The sequence below is a fragment of the Ursus arctos genome, unplaced genomic scaffold (assembly GCF_023065955.2).
Source record: "Ursus arctos isolate Adak ecotype North America unplaced genomic scaffold, UrsArc2.0 scaffold_11, whole genome shotgun sequence".
Lineage (NCBI taxonomy): Eukaryota > Metazoa > Chordata > Mammalia > Carnivora > Ursidae > Ursus > Ursus arctos.
The window spans coordinates 32,192,463-32,219,924 of record NW_026622775.1 but is presented as its reverse complement, the minus strand read 5'-3'; the positions used below and the strand labels follow the sequence as shown (position 1 = coordinate 32,219,924).

The window sequence follows — 27,462 nt, the reverse complement described above, 5'->3', positions numbered from 1 at the left end:
CTTGTTTTCTCACCTCGCTTACAGGGTATGTGTTAAATTTAAAGGGAGAGTTTATACTTCACATTTACATTGAATCAACAAGTTTCCAAATATAACTTTCTCTCTCTCTCTCTCTCTCTCTCTATATATATATATATATATATGTGTGTGTGTGTATATATATGTATATATATATATATATATTTAATAGAGACATGAGGAGGGAAAGATGTGCTTTTTTAAAAAAGATTTTATTTATTTGAGAGAGAGTGAGTGAGAGAGAGAGCGCACAAGCAGGGGCAGAGGGAGAGGGAGAAGCAGACTCCCTGCTGAGCAGGGAGCCCAAGGTGGGGCTTAATCCCAGGACCCTGAGATCATGACCTGAGCCGAAGGCAGATGCTTAACCGACTGAGCCACCCAGGTGCCCCTGAAAAGATGTGCTTTAACAACTTATTTGTATTGGAATAATTACTTATATTACTCTTTTGAGCCATAAAGAAGACCCTACTAACTAATTAGTCTGCAAATTGATAGTGTATTTGTGATGTGCTCGTGAAGCTTTGTGGCCCAGACTGTACAGCTATCGTAGTCATTACCATACGTTAAAGCATTCTTGTACTTAACACTTACGCTCTTTCCTTTTTAGTCACATCAATCTTGTGAGATAAGTAAGATGGTTTAGTATGTTCATATGTCCTAGCTGGGACATCTTTATAGATGCTGCATTGCCTGCTCACGGTCACGTAGCTGTTTACTGTAGAGCCACCGAGGCCTTTGTTACTCAGAGTTCACTGCACTTTTCACTAAGCCATGCTCTGTTATTTAATGGTATGTAAATCAGCAAGGATCAGTTCAAACCAGAAACACTGAGCTGCCCAAACCCTTAACAAGACAAGTCCTGATATACGGCCTTGAAAGACAGGCTATATTTCAGTTTCTCTGGGTAGGCGTTAGACAACATCTAAGGACTTTCAACAGAGGAAAGAAAATAATCCAGTGGCTGGTGCACTTTAAGAAGAAAACCTGACACGGATGGAATGGAAGAGAAGGTTCCTGGAAGGTAGAAGTAGGTTCTTCAAGTGTAATAAGAGGTGACAGAGCTGCTTGGATGTTGCCATTGTGAAAGGACATGTGCAAGAGACATTGTAGAGGACTAGTCAGCAGGGCTTAGGGACGCATCGGAGGGTAGGGGCAGAGCACAGGTGGAGATGGAATGTTCTTTGGTTGTGGTCTTTGGAAAATTATATGCTCTTGATGTGAGTGATTTGGAGTTGGGAGAAGAGTTAAGTTTCAAGTTTATAGAATATAAAATATCAGGACAAAAGGAATTTGGAGTTTTAGATCAGGAAATGAGGACAGACTAGGGAGTATAGAATTATAATAGAGCCTCATAGAAGAGATAGTCGAATCCTCATAATGGTGGAATTTCTGAAAGAGAGCTCATAATGAGCATAGAGGAGAAAACCAGGGACTAAAACTCAGAGTGTGTAAGCTATGAAGTGAAAAACTACTGAAAGTTTTATTTGAGTATGAGTTTGAAAGTATTATAAGGCTTCTGACATTTATGAATTTCAGCCAGAATAGAGGTGTGCTTAGTTATACGTACTTAATGGAACTCTCATTTTTTGAGCCCTAAGTAAATCTAGCGTTGCCAGGTAAATGTATTCACCAGGATCGTCGGGGTGCACTCACTCACTCACTAACTCCATTTGTTTACTTATGGCCTTTGTTTATTTTTCTGTCCGGGTGAGATTTGTAATTCCCAGGTACATGTAGACAGTTTAAATGCAAGGCATGTCTCACAGCTGAAAATTCTAGTGCATAGCACCGGACTACTTTATATTCACAAAAACTGACAGTGCTAATGATGGTTTCTCCCCGGATGTTTACAGAGTCATTTGTTGGTTCACATCTCTGGCATTTCCAAAACAGAGGAGTTATTTACATGTTGCTGTTTAACATTTCCAGAGGTTTTTTTTTTGTTTTTTTTTTTTCTTTTCGCTCTACTAAGGATGGTCTAGTAGGTGATGAGGAAGGGTGTCATTAAATTGTCCTTTGTCAGAGACTGTTTTACACCTCCTTTCACTCAGTCCTCTAAAAATGGTGGTGGGTTTCAGCATGTGAGATTGAATATTTCATTTGAAGGCATTAGGGGAGTTATTTTAAAGGAAGATTTTGAAGAACCTTCATCACTAATCTACTCTGCATGCTGAAAATCTGAGAAGGGAGTCCAGGTTTGTGTGGCTGAGAATTCCCCCTTCTTTGTCTTCCATCTTGTTGGCATGGTTAGATATTTAAGTGTACAATAGCCTCCCCTCCTTATTCACAGGGGATACATTCCAAGACCTCCAATGGAAAATGTGGAGAGTATCAAATCCTATATACCCTCTGTTTTTTTTTTTTCATACCTACCTATGAAGAAGTTTAATTTATGAGTTAGGCACAGGAAAAGATTAACCACAATAATATAGAACAGTTATAACAACGTATCGTAATAGAAGCTATGTGAATGTGGTCTCTCTTTCTCAAAATAGCTTACTGTACTCACCCTTCTCCTTGAGATGATGTGAGATGATGTCTGCCTATGTGATGAGATGAAGTGAGGTGAATGACAGGGGTGTTGTGACATAGCATTAGGCTGTTGATTTTCCAGTGATACGTCTGAAGGACGATCATCTGTCGACCACAGGTAACAGAGACCTCAGAAAGTGAAACTGAGAAGCGGAGCCATGGATAAAGAGGGACTACTGTATTTGCTGAGTTTAACTTCCTAGTTTGCCTGGTTTAACTTCCTTTGATGTTGTGATGGAAATACTATATCGGCCATGAACTATTCATCTTTTACTTCTCTTACAGCTTTCTGCATTAAACAGTGCTAATGACCTGTCAAGTGGCTGAAATGGCGCAATTTTTTGTTGTTGTTCATGTAGATTGAGATCGTTATTTATCACTGCAGCCTGTTCTTATTGCCGTATAAATTGCTAGGAAAGTGTGTAAAATCACTTTTATGTCTGGGTTCAGTCAAATTTGTATCCTTGTAAAAATGCCAAGATGTTGTGCCATAATGGCAGTCAATATATATATATATATATATATATATATATGTATGCTTTGGCTATTCTAGGAAAAAACAGCTCTTTTATTTGACTCCAAGTGTTCAGTTACTTCCCCGGTTTGGCATGTGTTTGGCTTGTTTGGTTTGTTCGCGGGGAAGGTAGGATGGGAAGGTGAGGAGTGAGGAGAGCCTAGAATGTACCTGAGATCTTTCCTGAGGCTGTATCAGTCCATGATGGCTTGTGGTGTCTCTGATGGAATCTTATGATGGAATCACAGGAGTGACTAGAGCATAGCGCTTGAGGGCAGATATGATAGAAGAGCTGTTAAAGGCCAACTCTTTGTTTTCCGGCAAAGGAAACTGAAATCCAGAGATCTAGAGTGCCGTGTCACATAGCTAGTTAGTGGCTGACCTGGTAGTGGTACTTGGATTTCTTGATTCCTAGTCCAGATATCTCTTCCCTATAGCTTCCATGCAGATGGGATGATTTCCACTAGGTAAAATTCGGGAGAATTTTGGTGATGAATAATGGTTGAGCTATTATTGCTAGCCTCCCAAACCTGGTGGGTGATAAATTGAAAACATAATTAAGCATTTAGGAATGATTTTTTTTTTCTAATTTTGTAGGAAAACATCTTTGAAAAAGCCTTTGGAAACATGAAATAGATACTTCAATCATGAGTCTCCTGATTGAAGAGAAGTGTTGAATATCCCTACTTTGTATATGTTGAACTGGTGCAGGATAAATAGTAAACAACTTCCTCATTTTATGTTCCAGTTCGTTGCCAGGAGGAACCATGCTTTCGGGTGTCTTGGATTCAGCTCTTTAGTTTACAACTTGGATTCCACATTCTGTCTTGCACAGATCTCAGATGAAGAGACATGCTTTAGAGTAATCAGAGCTCCCTATCCAAAATGGTTTTGGAAAAAAAAAAAAAAAAAAGATTTTAGAATCATTCTAGCATCACTAGATTAAGCAAGTTCCTTGCTTTGATTCCACTCTGGGGACTAAGTGGTAGCCTATAGGAGATAAAATGAAGTAGGAAACCCCAAAGGCATTAAAATTATTTTAAAAAGTAGCCAGATAAGTGTTTTAACAGGAATAGATAGAGCTATAGTTCAGAAGCTCACTCCCATACATAGTACATTGCTTATTCATTCACCTTCACACTTTGAAAGGTTCAGCGCATTGTAATTAGTTACAAACCTGTGTTGTTTGCTCTACTAGGAATGTAAGCTTCATCATATCTCTGTTATAACTAAGTCTTTGTATCTTTAATGAGCACTCAATCACTGTTGAAATGCATGCGCCATGAGATCCTATAATCTTTACTATAGTCTTAGATGCCTATTTTAGTAAAAGTTCTGGAGAGAATCAAATTAAATATCATATAATATTAACGACATAACGGTTCTATTGATGCTGTTGCTGTGACGACTACTGTTACCACTGCAATCTCATTACTGCTGCTACAACTCCTACCACTGCTTACTACTAGGACAAAGAGGAGGGCTGGAAGGAAGAAGCACTCGTCTCATGTAAGGCATTGTGCTGAGCACTTTACATCAATGATGCCACAATGTAATCCTTACCATAAAATGATCAGCTCCGTTTTACAAACGAAGTTACATGTGGATTAAGTTCTTTGCCCAGGGTCATGCAGTTAGCAGGTAGCCCAAACTCTTAAGCGCACACTTTTAACCATTATGGCATCTATTGGTTTATAACCCAGGTACAGGAGAGACTGTGAAAAGCCTACCTTCTGTTTCAAATCATTATGGCACTATTTGGCTTAGTTCAGTAGAAAAATTTAGAAAGTTATACTTAGGTTTGCATTCCTAGAAATGAAGCTAGCTCAGTTTGTTCAAGCAAAAATTTTTAAGCTACTCCTATGAGAAGAAAAAGATATCTGGAATTGTTAGTGATGATCAGCTTGGGGGGAAAAGAACCTGCAAACCTCTAGAAAAATCTATGAGTAGTGCCAATGAGAGCTCTTATTACAGTCTTTATTTATTAGGTACTGAATAATTGTACAGAGTTAAGTCACATCATGATCTATGACAAGTTATTATGTCATTTTCCAGTGGGAAAATGGTATAGTGAATAAACTACCCCAGAACTGGGGCTAATGCAGTTTTTCGCAAAATCATAGATTGTAGCGTCATCTATATACACATCTTCTTTGTGATGGATGTTTAAAGTTTCCCTATTAATTGCAAATAACTGAGTCAATATGATGATTTCCACTGTCTTGAAAGTCACCAAAAGGAATTTTATTTCATACTTTAGTGAGAAACCTTCATTTTAATAAGAAATCACTTTCTTTTTCTATGGACACAATTTTTATTTTATTACATTATGACATTAGGTATCCTTATGTTGCCAGAATTTTCCTGTTTCAATTTCCTTAAAAACATAATTCAAAAAGTGTGTTTTCATTTGTACTTTTTATATTTTGAGAGAAACCTGCCATGATCTAGTAACATAATTTGGTTTCCTTTTCACCTAAAGTATTCATTATTTTAATTAGTATTTTGGTAAACTACTTTATACAAATGTTCCTAATCTCCTTTTCTGACATCTTTATGATAAAATAGTGACATTTAGAAGGGATTGGTTGAAAGACACCATTTGTATCCCAATTAAAATTAAAAACAAATTTCGGAAAAAGACATGATGGAAGAAAACGAAGCATCGCATTTCTAGTATTAGTCAATTAGGCTAAGAAAAAAGTGATGGCAAAATGTCATGCCTATGGAGTGGCTCGCTACCTCTTTTCAAAATGACATTCAAGGGGAAAATGTCATTATGTGTCACACTGCCCCCATGTTATGATGACACCATTTATTCTGTATATTTTCTTGCCCAGGAAAAAAGAAATCACAGAATCCTAAAGGAGGGTCATTATTCATTTTATTTTTATCTTTCATTATTGTTCACCAGAAAATTCATATGTTGAAGACAATAATGATGATGAAAATCTTAATAGTAAAATACTCATCATCATTAAATAAAGAAGAGTTTTTCAGTGACCAACAGAAGGGAAGAAGATTTTAGAAACCTGGGTTTCTGGTTTTGCCATTTGGTTACCTTGGATGACCCTCTTCATCTTTTTTTAAGTCTCCTGTTCTTTATCTGTTGAAGTAAAGGGTTTACTAAATTATCTCTGTGGTTAATTTCTGCTCTGCATGTACCTTAACTTTCTTATGTTTGCTGGGAGAGAACCTCCTTTACCTAGTCTCCTAGAAAGAAAACTGGTGTTAGGGAAAAGGCACGGAATCAGAGTTTGTGGCCAATGGCCCAGTCAGAGAGGAATATAGGGATGTTTATATTCTTTAATATTTTACTCAGCTATAGTTTTTTTTTTTTTTTTAAGATTTTATTTATTTATTTGACACACAGAGAGAGCACAAGCAAGGGGAGCAAGAGAGGGAGAAGCAGGCTCCCTCTGAGCAGGGAGCCCAATGCAGGGCTCCATCCCAGGACCCTGAGACCATGACCTGAGCTGAAGGCAGACCCTTAACCGACTGAGTCACCCAGGTGTCCCCCAGCTGTGGTTTCTGTGACAGATGTGCACAATATTGGTAGAGAGGAGCCATGGCTTATGCTGTTGTGGGGCTGTGGTGTTACAAACAGGACACCGATGCATGATATTTGTGTCCACTCCTGAAAGCCTGGAAGAGGTTTCACCATCATGAGGTAGTTTTTGACAGTTCATGCACTTACCTCATAAATTCGCTGTTAACCACTTTTTTTGAATTAAAATCAACAACACTATTAACATGTTTTAATGTTTTTAAAATGGATTTCTTTAATTAAAACTAATGAAGTAAAGAGCAATATTTGTGGTTTTCAGAAACAGACACGTTTAAGCATACTTTAAGGAGAGAGAAGATTCTTACCTTTCCATTTCATTTGTTTTTGGTTGCAGAACTTCAGATGGTGGCAAAGTTGTTGGCACCATAGAAGTCAGTGTCGTGAAGATGGGGGAGATTGAGGATGGGGAAGCCGACCACATCACCACAGACGTGAAGGGACAAAAGGTAGGGTCTCAGTCAGCGCAATGCACAAATTAAATGAGAAATGATCAATTTTGCCAGATGCCTGAATCATCAACACCTCTGTGCACTTTGAAATCTCATTATTCACAAGCAAAATGAGAAATCAGCTCTGGAATTGAAGTGCTGTAAGTCTGTCTCATCCACTGAACCAGAGGGTCTCTTTGCACGCAACTATGCAAAGCCACGCGCCATTCAGAACCCACCCCCACCCCCCCGCCCCCGCTCCCATGTTGGCACTGCCTCCTCTCCACTGGAACTAGAGCATTGATCGCTGCTGCATTCCTCCCTAATTAACCCTACTTGAGATGCACAGACGATTCTGGGAGGGCTGTTGCCAAAAGTAACCCCTTCTCTACTTGCAAAACCATCTTTAGAAAGAGATGCAATTTGAGTTTAGATTTCATTTGTAGGGGAAGGAGCACAGAGTTAATAATGCTGTGCCTTATGAAGTTGCAGAGGGAGAAGTAGGAAACAGCGCAAAGCAGAGGGACAGCTTTGGAGGAGGGGCAACACCAGCTGGAGTTCAAGCAGCTTCCTTGAAGCTGAGGATGAAGGTCCCAAGGCATATCCATGTGTGTCCAGGATTTTTATTTTCTTTTCTCTAAGAGAAACTTGATATAAGTATTAACCCAAATTCCTGTTTTAGGAATGCATTGCCTGCTATATTGAGGCACAGGGGGAGGGACTTCAAAACCGCATCTTTTCAGGGAAGATTTTGTATATACACGGTAATTCCTACCTTTTCAGAAAGGAGCATTTTCTAATGGTAAGGCCTTTAGTGACTTACCTTCTGGCTTAGTGGCCCTTATCTAGGAGCATAGTTGACTTTCGGTGCTGAGGAAACATCTACATGAGAAATGGTGTTTATCTAACACAAATTACTAACGTTACAAAAGAAATCTAAGACTGCCCTTCAAAAGAATATTGTTCTTGCCCCCAAATAAGCTAAGGTCTTATCTACGGGGCCACGCCTTGTTCTTCTCTGTTCCTCTACTCTCCCTCAGAACATAGCGAGGATCATGAAAATATTCCAGGGAGGCTCAAAGTTTGAATCAGCTTGCCTGGAGATGGGAGGGCTGTCGTGAGTTGTGCGGCAGATCCTCTCAAGATCTGTGTATTCAAAACACCAGCAGTGGGTCTTTGGACGTGTGCATCCGAGACCCCAATTATGGGACCCCTTCACTCAATCCCTCTTTCCTTTAGAGTTCTATCTAAGAGGCGTGTTAGTCACTATCACATGAATGCTTGCATCGAGATTAAGGAGGAGAGATTTGGAGGCCAGGTGGGGGACTGAGAACAGAAATAGCCAGATAATCGTGCCTAGACCTGTGGCAGTATGCCAGGAGACCAGCAGCAGAAACACTTCCCATTTCAACAGAGGCCTATTTTGACTGCTCCAAATCTATTACTAGGCGCCTCTCTGTTTTCCTCAAACTTTGCCCACCCCCTGACTCCTTTACTGTGTTGCTATTACGAGGTAATGCAAATCGAATCATACTCTTTTCATAAACCGGGAACTGGATACCCAGGAATATACCCCACGAAAGCCCCACATCATGTTTCTGACTTAGTAATGTGAACTTAAAAAGACTTAACTGAACTGTTCTAGAAATAGGAAGTGGCAATGTCAGCACGTACCATGTACAAGTCGTAAGTTGACTAAAACGCTAAATGTACCAATCATTGCTGGCATTAGTTCTGTCCTGTCTGGGTTCTTGGTAAACGTTGACCTTTTGCGAATTTTTTTTAAAGTTATTATAAACTCTGTTGGCAATCCTTTGGAACCTTCGTGATTCATGAAGAACCTGTAGTAAGGTCCACTATGCACAATATTTAGAATTACGTGGGAACAACTTTATCTCAGTGTTTAACAAAGCAATGTCAGAATTTTCTGGGGTGTTTGTTAGATATGCAAACTCCTTTGCAGACCTGCTAAATCCAAATCTCTATGAGGTGTATTCACACAGTCTCCTAAAGGTGACTTAAGTCCTGAAGTTATGAAACATAGGACAAGACAAAGTAACCGAGATCGAGGTTATCTGTGCAACACCACCGCTCTCCCTAGTTTCTGTGAACGGAGGAGAAAGAAATGAAACTATTAGTAAGTCTCGTGGGTGAGTGACACGTTATTGCTCATGTGTATTGAAGATTATAATACTCGTTTTAATCAGTGAGCTTCCATAATAATAAAATACCACAGACCGAAGGGCTTAAATGACAAAAATTGATTTTATCCCAGTTCTGGAGGCCCAGAAGTGCTGGGTCAATGTGCCAGATGACATCGTTCCTGGTGAGGGCTCCCTTCCTGGCGTGCAAACTTCCTGCTGTGTCCTCACACAGCCTTTCCTTGGCACATGAGCATAGAGACAGCAAGCGAGGGAGCTCTGGTGTCTCCTCCTCTTATAAGGACACCAGCCCAATAGGATTAGAGCCACACCCTTATCATCTTTAACTTTCATTACCTCCATAAAGGCTGTCTCCAAACCCAGTCACACTGGGTGTGGGGGCTTCAACATAATGAATTTTAAGGAACACAATCCAGTTCATAACAATATCCCTGATGTAAAAAAGTACATTTGAATCTTTAATCTCATATAACCTTCAGAGCCTGGAATAAAATATAAATGAAAAGCCAAACTCTGTCCTCTCACATTCACTTACTTGTTTCCTCAAATCATATTATTATGATATAGTTCTTATCAAGCAAAGGTGGTTCAGAAGGTCATTCAGCATACCACACTGGTTCAAACTTTTTTTAAAGATTTTATTTATTTATATTTTAGAGACAGAAAGAAAGGGAGAGAAGTGAGCAGGGAGGAAGCACAGAGGGAGAGGGAGAGAGAGACAGAGAAAATCTCAAGCAGTCTCCATGCTGAGGATGGAGCTGACACAGGGCTTGATCCCACGACGCTGAGATCACTACCTGAACGGAAACCAAGAATGGGACATTTAAGGGACTGAGCCACCCAGGCACACCTGGCTCAAACTTTTGTTTGATATGTACATACATAGTGATAGAAGACAAAGTGTTAAAATCACATAGCTAGAGAAAGAAAACCTGACAAAAGAAAGCGTAACATGGGCATTTTACAAAACTCACATAGTAGGTGAAATGTTACATCAGGTATCCAAATTTTTTTACATTTTGGGGTTATCTTTGACTCATTTCTTCCTCTCATAGGCACAGTAAGTATGTCAGCAAACCTGTTGATTCTGACTTTTAAATATATCCAGAACCTAGTGACTTTTGAGCCCTTCCCTCTTACAGCATTGTCTGTCACATATGTGTTTATGGTAGTCTCTTAAATGTCCCATCTTCCTCCTTCCTGACACCCCCATCATCATAGTCTGTTCTCAGCAGAGCACTTATTAAAATGTAACACAGAACATTTCATTCCTCCAGTGGCTTCTCAACTCCCTGAAAGTGTAGCCTAAATCCTTTCGGTGACCTGCTTAAAGTCCCGTGAGTGTTGCCCCCCCAATACTTTCTTCACCTCATCCTCTACTCCTCTTCTTTTCTCACTTTCATCTAGCCTCATTAGCTTTGTGGCTGCCTGTTGAACATTCCAGGTATGTTGCCAACTCAGGTCCTTCACTTTGTTTTTCAATCTACCTTTGTAGCATTTTCCCCAGGAAACTCCATGCTTCATTCCCTCACTTCCTTCTGGTCTTTTTGCAAAACGTGACCTTCTCACTCTGCCTTCTCTGCCCTGTATCCCAAACTGCCATCCGTACTGGACACTTTTTATCTCCCTTCTCTGCATTATTTTTGTCCTTAGTACTTACCACTGTGCAACATCACATGCATTTTATTTATCTCACTTATTGTCTTTTTCCCTCACTACAATTAAGCTCCATGAGAGAAAGATATTTGTCTATTTTGTTCTCTCCTTTACCCCTCCCCCAGTGCCTGGAACAGAGCCTAGCACAGGAAAAATGAGTGAATGAGTAAATGAAGTCAATTTTACCTTGAAGAAATAAAATCCAAAATTGTCTCCTAGGAGGGATAATAATATTTGGCTGCATATAGGGCTGTGTGCAAACTGATTGGTCCATAAATAAAAACTGGAATGAGGATGCAGTAAAGGGTGCAGAATTATGAAGGAAAGAGGAAGAAATTTTTAAAAACAACCTATGAATTAAATAGTTGAGGAAAAAATATGCTACTGGGGGAAAGGAAAATGACGAAGTAAAATGATCAAATCAGGTAATAGATAGGAAAACCAATGTAATTAACAGCCAACAGGATCGAGTGGGCTAGCCATAGCCCTCCCCTCTGCCCTGCTGCAGGGGTGACTTGGCTTCTTGTCAGGGGAGGAGGATTGTTAACAGGCACCGTCCGGTGAGGCTGTGCTGGGGTCGAGTTCAGCTCCTGCCTTGTCTCCCCCTTTTGTTTAATGTCTGGATGATATTTGAATGTGGCACATGGCACGGTACTGATGATCAAAGTAGTGCTGATTTGTACAAAAGGAAAGAAAAGCTTTATGTATTTATCACGGTGACAGAGATGGTATAAGTGGAGCAATAACACATCTTCTTTTTACTACGAACCTAACCTAACTACTATTTTGATGCCTTGCTGCCCTTCTGAGGTCATGTTGCCCCCATATTTTGAAGTGGTGCTTTAATCGGACATTCATTAGCCATGGTCAGGGAAAAGGTAGAGTCCTAGGGGAGCTAAAGACTGTCTTGAAAGGTTCCATCCCTTTATTTTTCCCAAACACAAAATGGAAAATAATATAATTGACTTGACTTCCCTCAGAAGATATTTGCAGACATATAATATCCATCATTCATTTATCAAACAATACTGCCTTCTATGTTCTAGGCATTCTACTAGGTTCTAGCAGTGAACCAAACAGACACAGGTGCTGCCTTCTAGGGAAGTAAACAATAGCAAAATAAACAAGTACTATATCATTGATCAGATGGTAGCATATGCTATCGGAAAAAAATAAGGATACAAGGACTAGGGAGTATGTGCTGTGGCCATTTTATACTGGGTGATCAAGGATAGATTCACTGGGAATGTGATATCTGAGCTGAAACATGCAGGAAATAGGGGAGCAAGATGTGGGTATCTTAGAGGAACAAAAATTCTAGGTAGAGTGAACAGCAGGGGCAAAGACCTTGAGGTGGCAGCATGCCTGTAATGACTCGAACTGGGGGTTGAAGAGAAAAGTGGTAGGAAGTTGAGGGTAACATCCACAGGCAGGGAAGACAGATTGTATACTCCCTTAGAGGCCACTAGACTCTGAGCTAGATGGAAAGACAGTTGAGGATTTTTGAGTATAGGTGCAAAATGATCTGATTCATGTTTTGAGAGGACCGTTCTGCCTGTTGCGTTGAGTATGGCCTGAAAAGAAGCAAGGACAGAAGAATGGTGTGTTTATTGCATAGATTCAAGGCAGAAATGAAGATGAGTTGATGAGTTGAATCAGGGAAAGTGAAATGTGGCCAGATTCCAGGTACCAAGGAAAACCAAAGAATAAAATTACCATTTGTAGTGATAAAGAAAACTGAAAGGAACAGGTGCAGAAGGACAAGAGATTTTGAGATGTTAACTTTGAAATCTGAAATGGATATAATCAGGCATTTGGGGGTTTGAGTCTGGAATTCACATGAGATGTCCAAGCTAGAATTATATATTTGTGAGTAGTCAGATGGTATTTGGATGGTATTTAAACCATGAGACTGAATGAGATCACCAAAGTATAGCAATTTGCATATTTTCCACTCTTAAAATGGGTATTTATGTGGATTTTATCTATTGATACTTACTGTGTTACAGATTTTGCTTACTTAGGTTGTATCTATGGACATTGGTCATATTAGTAATTCAAACAAGAAATGTTTAAAACAGAAGAATACTCAAGCATACATACCATTAGCTGTCAATGTATTAGGGTCTCTACAGAATTCTACTATATGCTTACAAGAGAAAGAGAGAAGCAGACAAATAATGTTTTAGTATTATTATGAAAGTGATTTTGTCTTCACATTGTGCCAGATGTTGCAGAGGGTGCAAAGACCAAAGTTATCAGGGACCCCAGGAGACTCCAGACCAAACTTTGACAACCATGATTTAAGGAATAAACGAACAAATGTAAAAGTGCTTAGTCAAGAAGTACTGGTCTTTGTCCTTGATGAACACTGTCCTTAAAATCTGGTTAATTCTCTAGCCCAATGCCTGGCAAATTGGTATGTTACTTGATACTCAACATCATAAAGCTCCAAGGAATTTCTCTATCTTACGTTTCTTCTTCTTGGTCACACTTACCGTCATATCACTCTTTAAAGCACTCATCAAAATCAATAGGCTTACGGTACTGTGGCAGAACAAAAAGCGTGTGGTGTTTATTATTCCTGCTCAGAATCACAAATATGAAGTTGTTACACTGAGAGCACACACAGTATATCTGTGCAACCCTGAGAATATCCATCATAACGACAGCGATAAATAGATACGTAGCTGGAGCCTCCTTAAACCTGTGCTCAATGATCCCAAATCATTTTAATCTTTGCATTCCCTGTAGCATCTAGCACAGTTTCAAATGATTCTGAGGTCAACTGTAAAAAAAATTAAATAAAATAGGCTGAGGAAGTAAGAACTATGGTTCTTGGCTTCAAAACTCTCAATTTAAATAGTGACACAGTATGTTTGGGAAACAATTGAAGAAAAATAATTAGAGTCTAAATATAAAAAATATTTATTAATTTAGTAAATAGTTATTGGATACTTTCTGTTTATGTTCCATGAATTTAAATCTTGAGAGCATTGTGAATAGTAAACCTTTAAAATACAATAAAGTTGCAATATAAGAATGTTATTAGGTTAAAATTATCCTAAATATCTGCCTTCCAGTGTAGATGGAAGATACAAATGTATGAAATTTCTATTGTGTATCCATTTGGTAAAATAATACAGGCCTTCTGTTAAAAAAGAGAAAGTTGACTGTGATTATGAAGAGGCAGGGATCTGTCTATATAGAGAAGCAGTTTCTCAAGATAATAGCCTAATCCCTATGACTTATGGATTTCCTTACTAAAAGGGTTTAATCTAAACCATTTCTATAAATTCTATTGTAGATGATAATCCTTTTTTTGGAAAGGAGGATGGCTCAAAGCTATATACCTAGTTATTATGTGGAAGGATATCAGGGACAAATCGAAAGGATTTGAACACCAGTCTGAGAATATTGGATTTGACTGGACAGTAAATAACCCTTATACATTTTATAGCAGAACACTGGTATGATGAATATAAAGTTTATGAAAGATTATTTTAACAGCGCTATATGGACTAAAAAGAATAAAGGAAATATTGGAAATAAGAGAAATAAAGAATCTTAAGTATGTCCAAACATCGTTGCACATTGCTCTAGTGACTTGGGAAGGGCATTTTCCAAATAGCTGTGGAGTAAAAGAAAGGATAACCTTTGAGTTCTGGTTTAGTCCGGAAAATGATTTAGAGAACATCAGATTTTAAGAGCTGTTTGCAGTTATTCATTCTTTCAGCAAAGTAGAACCTCAACAGAAGCACTAAAGAAATTACGAGAGCACATTTTTCCCTATCAAGAAATTTCCTGAGTAATGTAATGAATGTTACGATGGGGGAGTAAGTAGTGGACTATAATACAGAAGTAACATTTAAATCAATGTTTTAAATTATCTTTCTTCTCAAAATGCTTGACAGACATATACGTTCCATCATTAATAGTGACCTCAGTGGTTATAATTCTCCAAGGGGGCCAGTGCCTAGAGGGGGAAGAGTGGAGGGAAATAGATGGTTCAGAAATAGCCCAAGCAATCTTGATACACCTTCCTGAGGAGGGTGATCTGAGCCTTTGGAATCTCTTGAGGAAAGCCATGCATGCTACAGAAGATTGGCTGCTTCCCTCAGAACTCCTCACCAAAGAAGTTTCTGGATTCTGGATTTTCCTTTGTTTTGTTTTGATTTGCATTTGTTTATGTCATACATTTGCTCTAAAAATCACTCTCCTCTTTCCTCGAACTACCACACACACACCCCTTTTTTCTGTGGCTAGAGATAGAAGGAAACTCATTTGAAAAAACAAAGGCCAGTCATCCTGGTGTCTGTCTGTGTGAAATTAGGTCTCTTGTCAGCTTCCTGGGGCTAGAAGAGGTGCTTCCTCTGTTAATTACAGTTTCAAAGGGAGTTAGGGAGAGTCCATCACTTAGTGCTACATCGTCTGGGATACTGTTGCCCATTCCTGCTTCACTCACTAGGAACATGACAATGTGCTCTTCTGTATTTCTTCTCTCTGTCCAGAGCAGTGTCCGTTCTGTAAAAGCTCATGAGAAACCATAGATTATAGATTCATGTGCTCTGGATCAGCTTATTTACAAATTATTTATTTATAAATCAACAATTTATAAGTCAGAGACCAATTTATAAAGTGTCCTCATTCTTTGTGAACAGGTGTTTGCATTGTTTTGCCACCGATGATCTTCTTTTGCCCTATGTAATTTGATGGTACAACATTTTCTTTTATTTAAAGCTTTTACTTAAAATCTAGAAAATAATTTGCTTTTTATTGATCCAAAACTATCCCAAGTGACAGAAATGTAAAACCATTCAGCTTGTCAATGTGATCTGCTGTACCAGGAACAGATTTCTAGCATGTTGGAGACAACCCTTTTCCATTTTTTGCTTTCTCTCCCAAGTAGTTTTTAACTAAAACCAAGATGTAGTCTATAATTATGCATACAATCATATATATGTGTAAATAAGCACAAGTTAAACAAACTTCATCGTAAAGATAAGGCTGAAAATAGTTTTAAAAAAATGTGTTGTTCAAAACTTTTTGAAACCATGTGCATAGCCTCATGTTTTGCAAACAAAATGGGAGGATTTCATTTCTTAATTTCATTATTTTCATATGTTGTTTTTTTCTTTATCCTTCCCTAGTGTGCACTGGTATGTGAATGTACAGCCTCAGAAAGTGTGAACGGAAAAGATAACTTACCTTTTTTGAATGCAGGTATGTATCTCAGTTTTGGAAACTTAGTTTCATATAAACTAAGTTTTAATTTCCTGTGAACTCAGTACTGAACCTAGGCAGCATCCTCACAGAATCATTTATTGAACACTTAGTAAATGAACTGGTAATCATGAGAAGTCATCATCACCAGGGGAGTAGGGGTAGACATTGTTGCGGGGTTCTTATCTCATGGAGCTGAAGACTGAATCTGGTGGACACAAAAGGGTGAAATGAAAGTTTAAGTGAAGGTGACAACAGAAAAGAAAGAAAAGCTCTCCAGAGGGAGAAAGGTCCTGAATGGGTTGCCTTTGAGGACTTTGGTGGTGGGTCTTTCATAGGAAATGGATCAGGGAACTTGGTAAGTTTCTTGTCAATATCATGGTGGATTTGTGAACATCAGGTCTATATTTAGAATGAACAGGCTGGACTTGTAACTATCATGAGAACAAACAAGATGTTCTTGTAAATATCATGAGCACAAACAAGGTGTTCTTGTAAATATCATGTCTGTTTCTCCACATCTGGGATTTCTGTGAGCCTGGTTACATGTCCCCTGCTTGACCCTAGTCACGTGGTTCCCCTACTTGTCTCTCCCTGCCTAGCCGTGCCTGTCCCTTACTCAACATGATAATCCCATAAGAAAGATATAAAAATCCTTTGGCTATTTGGCAAAACAAATTCCTTTTAGCTTTGAATTTTGTGTCATCTGAAACAAGACACATTAAAAAACAGTAAGCATTAGAAATATGAAGCTCTTAGTTTGGCTTTTATTTTTTTATTTGAGAGAGAGGGAGTGAGGGAGAGAGCGTGATCTGGGGGTAGGGGCAGAGGGAGAGGGAGAACTGACTCCCTGCCGTCTCCATCCCAGGACCCTGAGCCACCCAGGTGCCCTTAGTTTGAGTTTCTAATTATAGAATTCAAGACAAAGTTGTTAAAAAAGTAAATCTATGGATTCAGTAGGAAAAATTCATGCATGCATTTATACATTCCTGGGTGTGTATGTATAGAATGTGTTGCTTACAGTATTATATTTGAATTTCAGCAAGGCACTAAGCCATGTGTCAAATGATAACTTTGCAAATAAAACTGAAATTTATAGTACAGTTAAAGCTGTGATAATATGTATATGTAAATTATGGATCTACTTCTTCAATGATAATGTAAATTATGTTAGTTAACATTAATACTGATAGTGAACAATGACTAGTACAGTGACAAGCAGGAAGCTAAATGCCTCACATGTCTTGGCTTGCCTTCTGACCAGTGCTGTGAAAAAGGCACTGTCATTAGTCTCATTTTACAGATGAGGAGATTGGTCAAGGTCACCTACCTGGCAAGTATCAGGTGCAGAATTTAAATCCAGTTGTGATCCCAAGGCCTTTTTCTCTTAATTACTAGACCATGCTATTACTAAAAAGCCATTAACTAAAGTTGGTGTAACAGCAGAATAAGCCTTAATATTTTTCTAGCCCTGACATGTCATATGTTTAAACAATGGCATAGATAGCATAATAATCAACTTAGTGAATGATACTGAATTTCAAAGGCTTCCTAATAGATAACTGCTAAACTATTAGCAGTTTTTCATTGCCAGAAACCTCTAATAATAAGGAATGGAGAAAGGGAAGGCAACCCTTTGACTATGATTATACAGACAGAGAACTCAAAATAAAATGTAACAACAAAAACAAAGCATGAATTATACTTACATGGAATGAGGGATTATGCCAAAGAGGAGCAGCTACTTGGCCTATGAGCAAATGACATTTTTTTTTTCATTTCATTTAGGATGTGATATTGAGAGGGATGTGCAATGAACAATGATGGGTCTACCCAGACAGCCATGTGTCCTAAAAGTACTTGATAAGTTTTCCGGCTGGTTAAAATAGTTAATATATTATCAAATGGTCCTCCTCACATTTAGTTTTCCACCTGAAAATTGACCAAACCTTTAATCCTTTGTTTTAAACTATCCAGATAACCTGTTTAATTTATTAAATGTCAATTTTGAGGAAAAAAAAAGGAGTGTGGGACATATTAAATTCATGTTAAATAGAGTTTGAATGAATCAGGTTATCACCACAATCATCTACACTATAATTATAAGATAACTTTTTAATAATTCACTCATGCAAACCTTGTAATTTTTTATGCACAAAGAAAGAAATGCCATTTTAAAATACTGATTAGTTTAATATAAATTTCAAAGAGAAAGAGAAAAACGGCTTTCTAAGTAAGAAAATATATTACCTAAGGAAGAAGAGACGGGAGGAACACAGGGAAAAATATATCTGCACCTCCTCATACCTGTGCGATAAAATCCGTAAGGCATGAGTCTTAGAAGTGTACTAACTCTTCCACATTACCAGGATACTCTTCCTGATGCATAAATTGTAATATGACAAAGACAACTGACATGGAACTGATGGAGGCAGCTGATTTTTCTGCAATTTAAATATACTTACTTGGTGGAGTGAAAGATGATTGATGACTGCCTTTCTCCTTTCATGGAGGTGACAGTTTGTGTGGTGATACTCCACTCAATTCTGATGATATTTCTCAATGTCTTTAGTCCATGCAACCCAGAGGAGCACTCAGAACCTAGGATATTTGCCACAGATATTTTCTTTGAGCCTTCTTACATTAAGGAAAGATAAGACTAAGTGAGAGTCAAATGTAATAAAAGCTAGATTTTAAAAAATGTGTTTAAAATACAATGAAGTACTCTATACGAAATGTTTCTGCTCAAAATACAGAAGTGCACTGTGCAGGGTTAGAATACATATGACTTTGGCCTGTGCGTACCTTTGTCTTTTGTTCTATTTACTTTTCTATCTAAACTCAGCGACTTTGGAATTAATCTGTTGTATTCCCGTGTGTTTCTTTGGTTTTTTGTTTGCTTGTTTGTGTTTTAATCTGTAAGCAAAAGGGAGCTACTGACATTCTTTTCAAGTCTTTGTATTAATGTGTTATATGGAACTTGCCAGCCTCAAGTGAATTATGAAGTACTTATTGAGCGAATGGAGGAGAATGTCATATCTCATAGCAGCTCTTCACTATTCTATTTATATCTCTAGAGGTTTCATTTATCATTCAGGAAATTCACTTATCTATTGTAAGACTAACAAGAAAAAAGCTCTTCCCCCTAAGTTCTCACCTTTTTTATGCCCTGGTTGCCTTGCAAGTCGAACGTATACGTTGGGAGTCTGGGGAATGGAGGGCAGAAGGAGTTCAGAAAGGATGGGGTGGGCAGAATTTGCAATTCCTTAAGAAAGACGTATAAGTGCCTTAGCTATATGGGGACACAAGTTCCTTTCAGCTGGTGCATTTACATTCTCTGAAACTAGACACACTAGAAGACACAGTAAGTATTAGAAATGTGACGTTCTTATTTAGTTTAACTCTGTATAAGTCATAGCATAAAGTTGTTAAAACAGTAGATTTACATCTCTCATTTGCTTATTCATTTAAGCAAAATGGTAGTAAGAGCGCTTAAAACTACTTGGTGGTGGTGGGGTGGGAGCCGGGAAGCACAGTCAGGCCTCTCCGATGCCCTGCTAAGTCCCAGCAGCTGAGGAACTTAGCCGCCCCAGAGCAGTAACAAAGGGGCTGTGGTATTAGTATAGGAGCACTGGACGGGCTGTCAGAAGAACTGGCATCAGAGCCTCGATTTGCCAACCAGCAATGTGACCCTAATACCTGGGTCAGCCTCTCTGGACATTAGTTCTTTTAAAATGACCACAGTAACCTGCACAGCCTTTGACTTCCTTTTCTGGCTCTCACATGTTTGAAGTCGATCTAGTATAAATTAAGCTTTTCCTGTTTTCCTTCTTTTTAGAATATTTTAAAATATTCATTTTAATCCGTTTCACATGGAGTCACACATTTTTTGTCATTGTTACAGTTGTCTTTCTCAGAAGTTATTTCTATTTAATAAGCCTGACCAGAAATACACCTTTTTAAAATTCTGTCAAGAAGATACTTCTCTCCAGAATCCCAATTCTCCCAGTTTTCCTTGTAAAAGTATAATGCTACAGAGTACTTCAGCCCATGGACCCTTCTGTTACTATGCCAAATCTGAGGAGCTAATGGGCCCTGTCACAACATTTCCTCCTTTCTTCACATTTTGAGTGAGTTTTACCCTGATACAGCATCTTCCTTGGTTGAATTCCATACTTCTTGAGTCATGAAATTATCCTTTATATTCTTGGAAGACCACTTTCATGCTGTGTATTAACGTGCATACTGCCCTTCATATTCAGAGGGTATATCTGAGCTTTCTGTGACCGTGTAAGTTGGAATCTAAATACAAATGACGGGACTGCCTTGCTGTCAGTCCTAAATCCATGCAGTCCCCTTCCTGTTTGGAGACTTTATTGGTGTTTTGCATTTCTTCCTTCACAGATGAATCACACTTTTTCTCAAAATTTGATTCTTTTTCTCAAATTAGAGTTAAGCCATCTACTGCTTTGCAGAAGATGCTGGATTACATGCTGTTTAAGAAGAAGGAACATGGCTTCTTTATTTCTGTATCTCCCGGGCCAGAAAACAACAGGAACTCAATAAATGCTGGTCAAATGGCTGATAGCAAGTGTATCTTATCATTTCAATTTATATACTTCAGATAAATTACTGTCAGATTCTCACTTTTAAATGTTTTCTGCCTCCGATCAGTAGAGCATGGGACTCTTGGTCTTGAGGTCCTGAGTACAAGCCCCATGCTGGGTATGGAAATTATTTTAAAAAAACATGTTTCCTACCTCCTAGGACACCATAGATTTTAGCTGCCTTTCACAATACCTAAATACTGGGGTAACATTCTCCTCACTAATACCCCCATCCAAAGCTGTGCAGGACTTAAAATATATTAAGAGATTGTTAAAAATATGTCCCTCTTTACTCATTGTAAGTCCTGATGAATTCCAGTCAAAAAGCAAATTCCCTGTTTCCCCCTTTCTTTCTTTTCATTCATGAACTATGAAATCTCCTGCCTTGTGGATTTTTAGATGATGTCATTTTATATAACCAAAGATAACTCTGTTGTATTTTCCCCATACTAATTTAAATAGATTTTGCCCTTGTATTTATAAATCTCTGCTATATAAAATTTGGGGCCATTTTGACTTTTAATACTGCCCTTTGATCCTTTATATTTACTCACCAGATTTCTTTGCCCTTTGCTGTTTTAACAAATATGATAGAGTCCATTAACTTTGCTCTTTTGGAATTTCCATATATTTTCATTACTGTGTACTAATATATTTAGAATGTTAAATAGCTTCAATGGAAGAGTGAATTTCATTATCTAATAATGGAATCATCTCTTAGACACCTTTAAATGCTTCAGCTATCTTCCTGTAGTAAGTCCGTTACCTCCTCCACTGCCCATCTCAGGTTAAACTGGAAGAAAATTAAAGGCAAGAAGATGATAGAATAAAAAGCTAACATTTTGTGGACAAATGTGAAGAGGGCTTTCTCTTTTTATTTTTTTTTTATTTTTTGGAATTGTCAGGGAATTTATTTTTATTTTTTTTAATGTTTTTTTATTATATTATGTTAGTCACCATACAGTACATCCCCGGTTTCCGATGTAAAGTTCAATGATTCATTAGTTGCGTATAACACCCAGTGCACCATGCAATACGTGCCCTCCTTACTACCCATCACCAGCCTATCCCATTCCCCCACCCCCCTCCCCTCTGAGGCCCTCAGTTTGTTTCCCAGAGTCCATAGTCTCTCATGTTTCATTCCCCCTTCTGATTACCCCCCTTTCTTTATCCCTTTCTTCCCCTACCGATCATCCTAGTTCTTATGTTCCATAGATGAGAGAAATCATATGATAATTGTCGTTCTCTGCTTGACTTATTTCACTAAGCATTATCTCCTCCAGTGCCGTCCATGTTGCAGCAAATGAAGAGGCCTTTCTCTCAATCAGTTTTTTTTTCATCCTTCATTCTGATGCCTGGCCTCCCTTGAAGTGAGGTTTTCGATTATGTTCTTCACTCTTGCATTTTCCCTTCCCAATTCACACAGTTGTTGGTGCTCTACCTGTTCTCCATTTGGGGCAAGTAATGGTGAGAAACATCTGAGTTGCAAGGCTTAAGCTTATTTCTGTGGAATGTTTGTATTTACTTGGCACTGTGCTAGATGCAGGAGATAGAATGAGGACAAGAACAACAGCACAATCCTGGCCTTCACAAAGTTCTCACTCTAATGGGTGACATGGAATAATAAGGAGTCAGTTGTAGCACAACTGGTAAGAACCATGGCAGAGATGGGGATGGGAAGGACAAAGGAGACAAACCTATAGGGAGGGATGGGGTAGAAGTCAAGGAAGCCTTCCTGGAGGAGGTGCTAGCACAGCTGAGTTTACATATAGCCAGGAAAGAGGAATATTCCTTTGAGATGCGGGGAATTCCTTGAACAGAAGGAAATTGGTGAGAAACAACTTGAGTTCAGAGAAGTATAGGTCATTTCAGGTTGCTCAGCATGAAATATGAGCACTTCTACCCTTACTAGTGGTGTCTTTTACTTTAATTACTGAACTAGAATGAACAGAGCAAATCGTTGAAACTGGAAAGAGTGACACAAATCATTTTCTGACCATCCAAAATCTAAAATCCAAATTCTACACACTAAACTCACCAATTATCATCAACTCGAGACTGAATGACCACAAAATAATTATCTTTATGTCCTATTCTGACATCTGTAATAGTTTTTCTTATTCGTGGCCTTAAATTGAAGATGGAGAACCAAGAACTTATGGGTTTGGCTAGACTAGGGAAGCAGCACTTTGTCCAACAAAGTTATATCCTATTTTCTATTCCATTCTTTTTCTTCTTTAAAAAACAGCACAAACAATAACATAATTTAGATTTTATAACACACCTAGAGAAAAGTAACTAAACAATTTTTAGTTCATTTTTTTAAATAATTGATTTGATCTTTTATTTTCATCTTTATTATTTTTAAAGAGATCTCTCTCTGCTGTGTTTTCCAAGTTCCTTTCACGTCTTCTTGCCATCTCTTTTCCATAACCATGCTTAGGATAGTGTTTTAGTGGTTTCTATTTAGGTTTTTCAGTTCTTATCCAATCTTAAAAAGAGCCAACCTACATTTCAGATGTATATAAATCTAAGATATTTCCAAGTACAAATGAGGGAATGTCAGTATCTAATTGGATTACACAGACTTATCTTTAGTAAGTATAATGTAGCATTTGGAAAACAGGCAATGCATGTACATTCAGCTGAATAATTAAACTATTAAACAACTGCATAGTTAAAAGCTACAGAATGAATTCTCTGTAAGAATCTGCAGGACATTAAACTAACGATTTTTGTAAGGCTTAAAGCCAATAAAGTCAGATTCCATTTAAATATGTGACTTCTGCCACCTCCTGAACGCAAGAAAGTTCACAAAGATAATCACAGATGAGCTTCCTCTTGAGAAGTATATTAAAGACAACTGGAGGAAATAAGCATTTGGCTTTTTGATGACCCTCTTGTCCCTGAATCTAAATTTGTAAAATTCCTTGTCTATCTACTGACATTCCTAAAATAGGAACGGGGGAAAATCATTCCTGTGGTTTCTCTCTGGTTTATCTTTTCTGCCCTAGTTTGCTTTTAACAGCCATGTTTTGTTGTTTTCCTTTGTGTGTTGTCTATATGTTGGTGGTGTTGAACATTTCTTTGGCATCTTTATTTCGATAATTCACAGTCAGAACAGCTTGGCTTTCACAATTGCTGGGCACGTTACCTTGTTGAAGAAGCCCTGCTACAGTGTCTGAGAGAAACAATATAGAAATTTGAGTTGTGCTGCAATTTGGGGAAAAAATCTGCCATTTATTTTCTGTTTCTGTGCTCACGAGAGGGAGTGGACCTCAAAGGGAATTATCAATATTTGGACCAACTTTACTCTTATTAAGTCATCCCAAGACCATGATGTGGTCCAAAATATCTCTACTACTTTTCTCTTGGCAGAATCTGTCACATGATGTTTTTAGCACTTGTTTTGACAAAAGCAGTGAAAAAAAATGAGCATGCACACAGAGTTCTCTTTAAAGAATTTATAATAGATATTAGATAGTATTCTGAGTTGACAGGCCTATTGTATGGTCAGAAATACATCTTCTATATAAAGAAAAACTTGGCATCAATGAAAAGCCAGGGCTGAAAGTGATGGACTCATTCCCATAGCTGGAATGAGTATGCAGAATTGTTAGAATTGTATCGCGTCTATAGGGAAGAAACTTTTTTAAAAAATTGACACAAGCATTCATCATTTATGATCCATTGTCCAGTATTTGGTGCATGAATACCATGCCTTACTTCTACGTAGAGAGGATAAAATTTCCCCATTATCAACACAGTAAGAATTTTGAGTTAAGAACATCTTATCTAGTCATTTTTGTAACCAGTGCAATAAATTTGCATGGTAGTAAAAAGTTGGGCCATATTTTTTTTCATTTTTAAAGTCATATTCCTTTATATGATATTTTTAAGATACAGAGTAGGTGTTCTTGCTTTGTGCCTAGTAGGTGTTTAATAAGGAATGCTGCTGGATCAAATTGGGTTGTAAGGTGGATCCCACTATAGCTACATTGAAATCCTGATTTAGTACTAGTGTTTGGAGACCTATGAGTTTTAAAAGATCATAACCTATAACATGAAAGTTAGATGGGAGACATAATTGGGATTTTCTTTAGGATGATCAAGTTGCCTGATTTTTTTTTTAAATTTGTCCCAAGTGTTTTCCTTAAAAACAGCATCCTTCCCATAGAATCTTGTATGATATGTACCAGGTCGTCAGAGGAGAGTTCTGGAGCTCGTTAATTCAACTGCCCTTGATTTCTGATTTTAAAACTATTTCAGTGAAGATTTATATTTAAATGCACTGAAAAGCATTAAAATAAAAACACTATAATCAAAAGTGGAAGGACTAGCTTTAGGATAACGGAGAAGATGAAAAATTTTGTATTTTGTAACTTGATTCAAAATACAGATTTTCTAAAAAATAATTATTATTTTATAAAAGGCAAGAAAAATGAAGGATGCTTACAAAAATTCTGTATAATCTTGAAGAAAAAAACCCCAGAGGTTTAAAAGCAGCACATATACTGAGTATTCATAAGCCAAGTAATTGAATATTTACTTAGGTTACTAAGAAAAAATTTAGACATTTCAGAGAGAGTTTTTGTCTTACTGTAAAAGAATGTGTTTATATTCCTGATCATGTTAGCTATATTAGAATTCATGAGATCCCATAAATGGTTTAACCTGACACTATGTTGAATTCAATACTTACTTTTTTTTCTTCTCAAACTCTAAAGATGGAACATTAGAGGTTGTAGTAAAATTCTTACATCTTTGGAACATTGTCACTTTAAAAATTAATGATATATCATAGTTTCTTTTATTGGCTGGTTTTTATTTCAGATGGAAGAAAATATATCTGATGAGGCCTAATATCCAAAATATATGAAAAAATGATAAAACTCAATAGCAAAAAGACCAATAAGTTTAAAAAATGGGCAGAGGATCTGAATAAACATTTTTCCAAAGACATACAGATGACCAACAGGTACATGAAAAGATGCTCAAGATAACTAATCATCAGGGAAATGCAAATGAAAACCACAATGAACGGTCACCTCACACCTATTACAATGGCTATTATCAAAAAGACAAGAAATAACAAGTGTTAGAGAGGATGTGTAGAGAAAAGGGAACCCTTGCACACTGTTAGTAGGAATGTAAATTGGTGTAGGCACTATGGAAAACAGTATGGAGGTTCCTCAAAAAATTAAAAATAGAATTGCTATATGATCCAGCAATTCCACTTCTGGGAATATATCCAAAGGAAATGAAAACACTAACTTGAAAAGATATCTGGTACCCCCAGGTTTATAGCAGCATTATTTACAATAGCCAAGACATGGAAATAACTGGTGTCCACTGATAGATGAATGGAGAAAGAAATGTGTGATATATATAATGGAATATTACTCAGCCATAAAAAAGAATGAACTCTTACCATATGTGACAACATGAATGAACCTTAAAGGAATTCTGCTAAGTGAGATCAGTCAGACACAGAAAGATAAATATCATATGATTTCTCTTATATGGGGAATCTAAATTAATTAACTAATTAAACAAAAAACTAAGCTCGTAGATACAGAGAACAGTTTGGGGTTTGCCAGAGATAGGTAGTGGCAATGGTTGAAATGAGTGAAGGGCATCAAAAGATACATATTTCCAGCTATAAAATAAGTAAGTCTTAGGGATATAATATACAACATGATGACTATCGTTAATAATACTGTATTTGAAAGTACTAAGAGAGTACACCTTAAATGTTCTCACCGCAAGAAAAAAGATTTATAACTATGATGGTAACAGATGTTAACTAGACTTATTGTGGTGATCATTTTGCAACAGTGTACAAATATTGAATCATTACATTGTACACTTGAAACTAATGTAATGTTATATGTCAATCACACCTCAATAAAAAAGAAAGAAAAGAAATACAGTTAATTTTATCTATGGATCTGTGATATAATCTAATTGATAAAACTTGAGGTAGTATTTATGTTAAAAATATAATCTCTTTGGACATACAACTCAAGATTTTATTTTATTTTTTTAACTGGACATACAACTCTAGATTTTATTTTTTTTTTTAAAGATTTCATTTATTTATTCGACAGAGATAGAGACAGCCAGCGAGAGAGGGAACACAAGCAGGGGGAGTGGGAGAGGAAGAAGCAGGCTCATAGCAGAAGAGCCTGATTTGGGGCTTGATCCCAGATCGCAGGGATCACGCCCTGAGCCGAAGGCAGACGCTTAACCGCTGTGCCACCCAGGCACCCCACAACTCTAGATTTTAAATATTTTCACTCAACGTACTGGAAATATTCTACTGTCTTCCAGCTTCTATTGGTGCTTTTGAAAAGTAAACACTTTGGCTAATTCTTTGTAGTGGATAGGTAGGTATACAGGAAACTTTGAGTCTAGTTGTTGAAGAATGGGATGTCTGAAACCAAGGTGTCTGATGTAGCATCAATTCTGATAATGATACTGTCTAGACTATACTTCTGAGAATGGATGATTGTAGAGGAACAGATGACTAGATCCTCATTTTAATGTTCAGAAAGCTATTGTATATTTACCCAAGTAGTGAGTGAGATATGGTCATATAGGACATTAAACTTTTGAAAGGAATTTTACCGTATACATTGAGGAGAACTGGCCCAGACAACCCATGCTCCATTTTAATATCAAATTTTGTTTTAAATCAGCTTTATTGGTAAACTGGAGTCAAATAATTGTAGATACTTGACTGGCAATTGAC

At 37.6% G+C, this 27,462-nt stretch overlaps 1 protein-coding gene across 6 annotated transcripts in view; it reads left to right on the top strand.

Annotated features, from left to right (window-relative positions):
- The window catches only part of INPP4B (inositol polyphosphate-4-phosphatase type II B), a 738,855-nt gene that overhangs the window by 521,719 nt on the left and 189,674 nt on the right, over window positions 1-27,462 (top strand). For all 6 annotated transcript variants that reach the window (XM_057310095.1, XM_026499399.4, XM_057310094.1 and 3 more), the window contains 2 exons: window positions 6,967-7,078; window positions 16,029-16,101. In XM_057310095.1, the coding sequence (XP_057166078.1) occupies window positions 6,967-7,078; window positions 16,029-16,101 (185 nt within the window). The remainder of the gene's footprint in view (window positions 1-6,966; window positions 7,079-16,028; window positions 16,102-27,462) is intronic.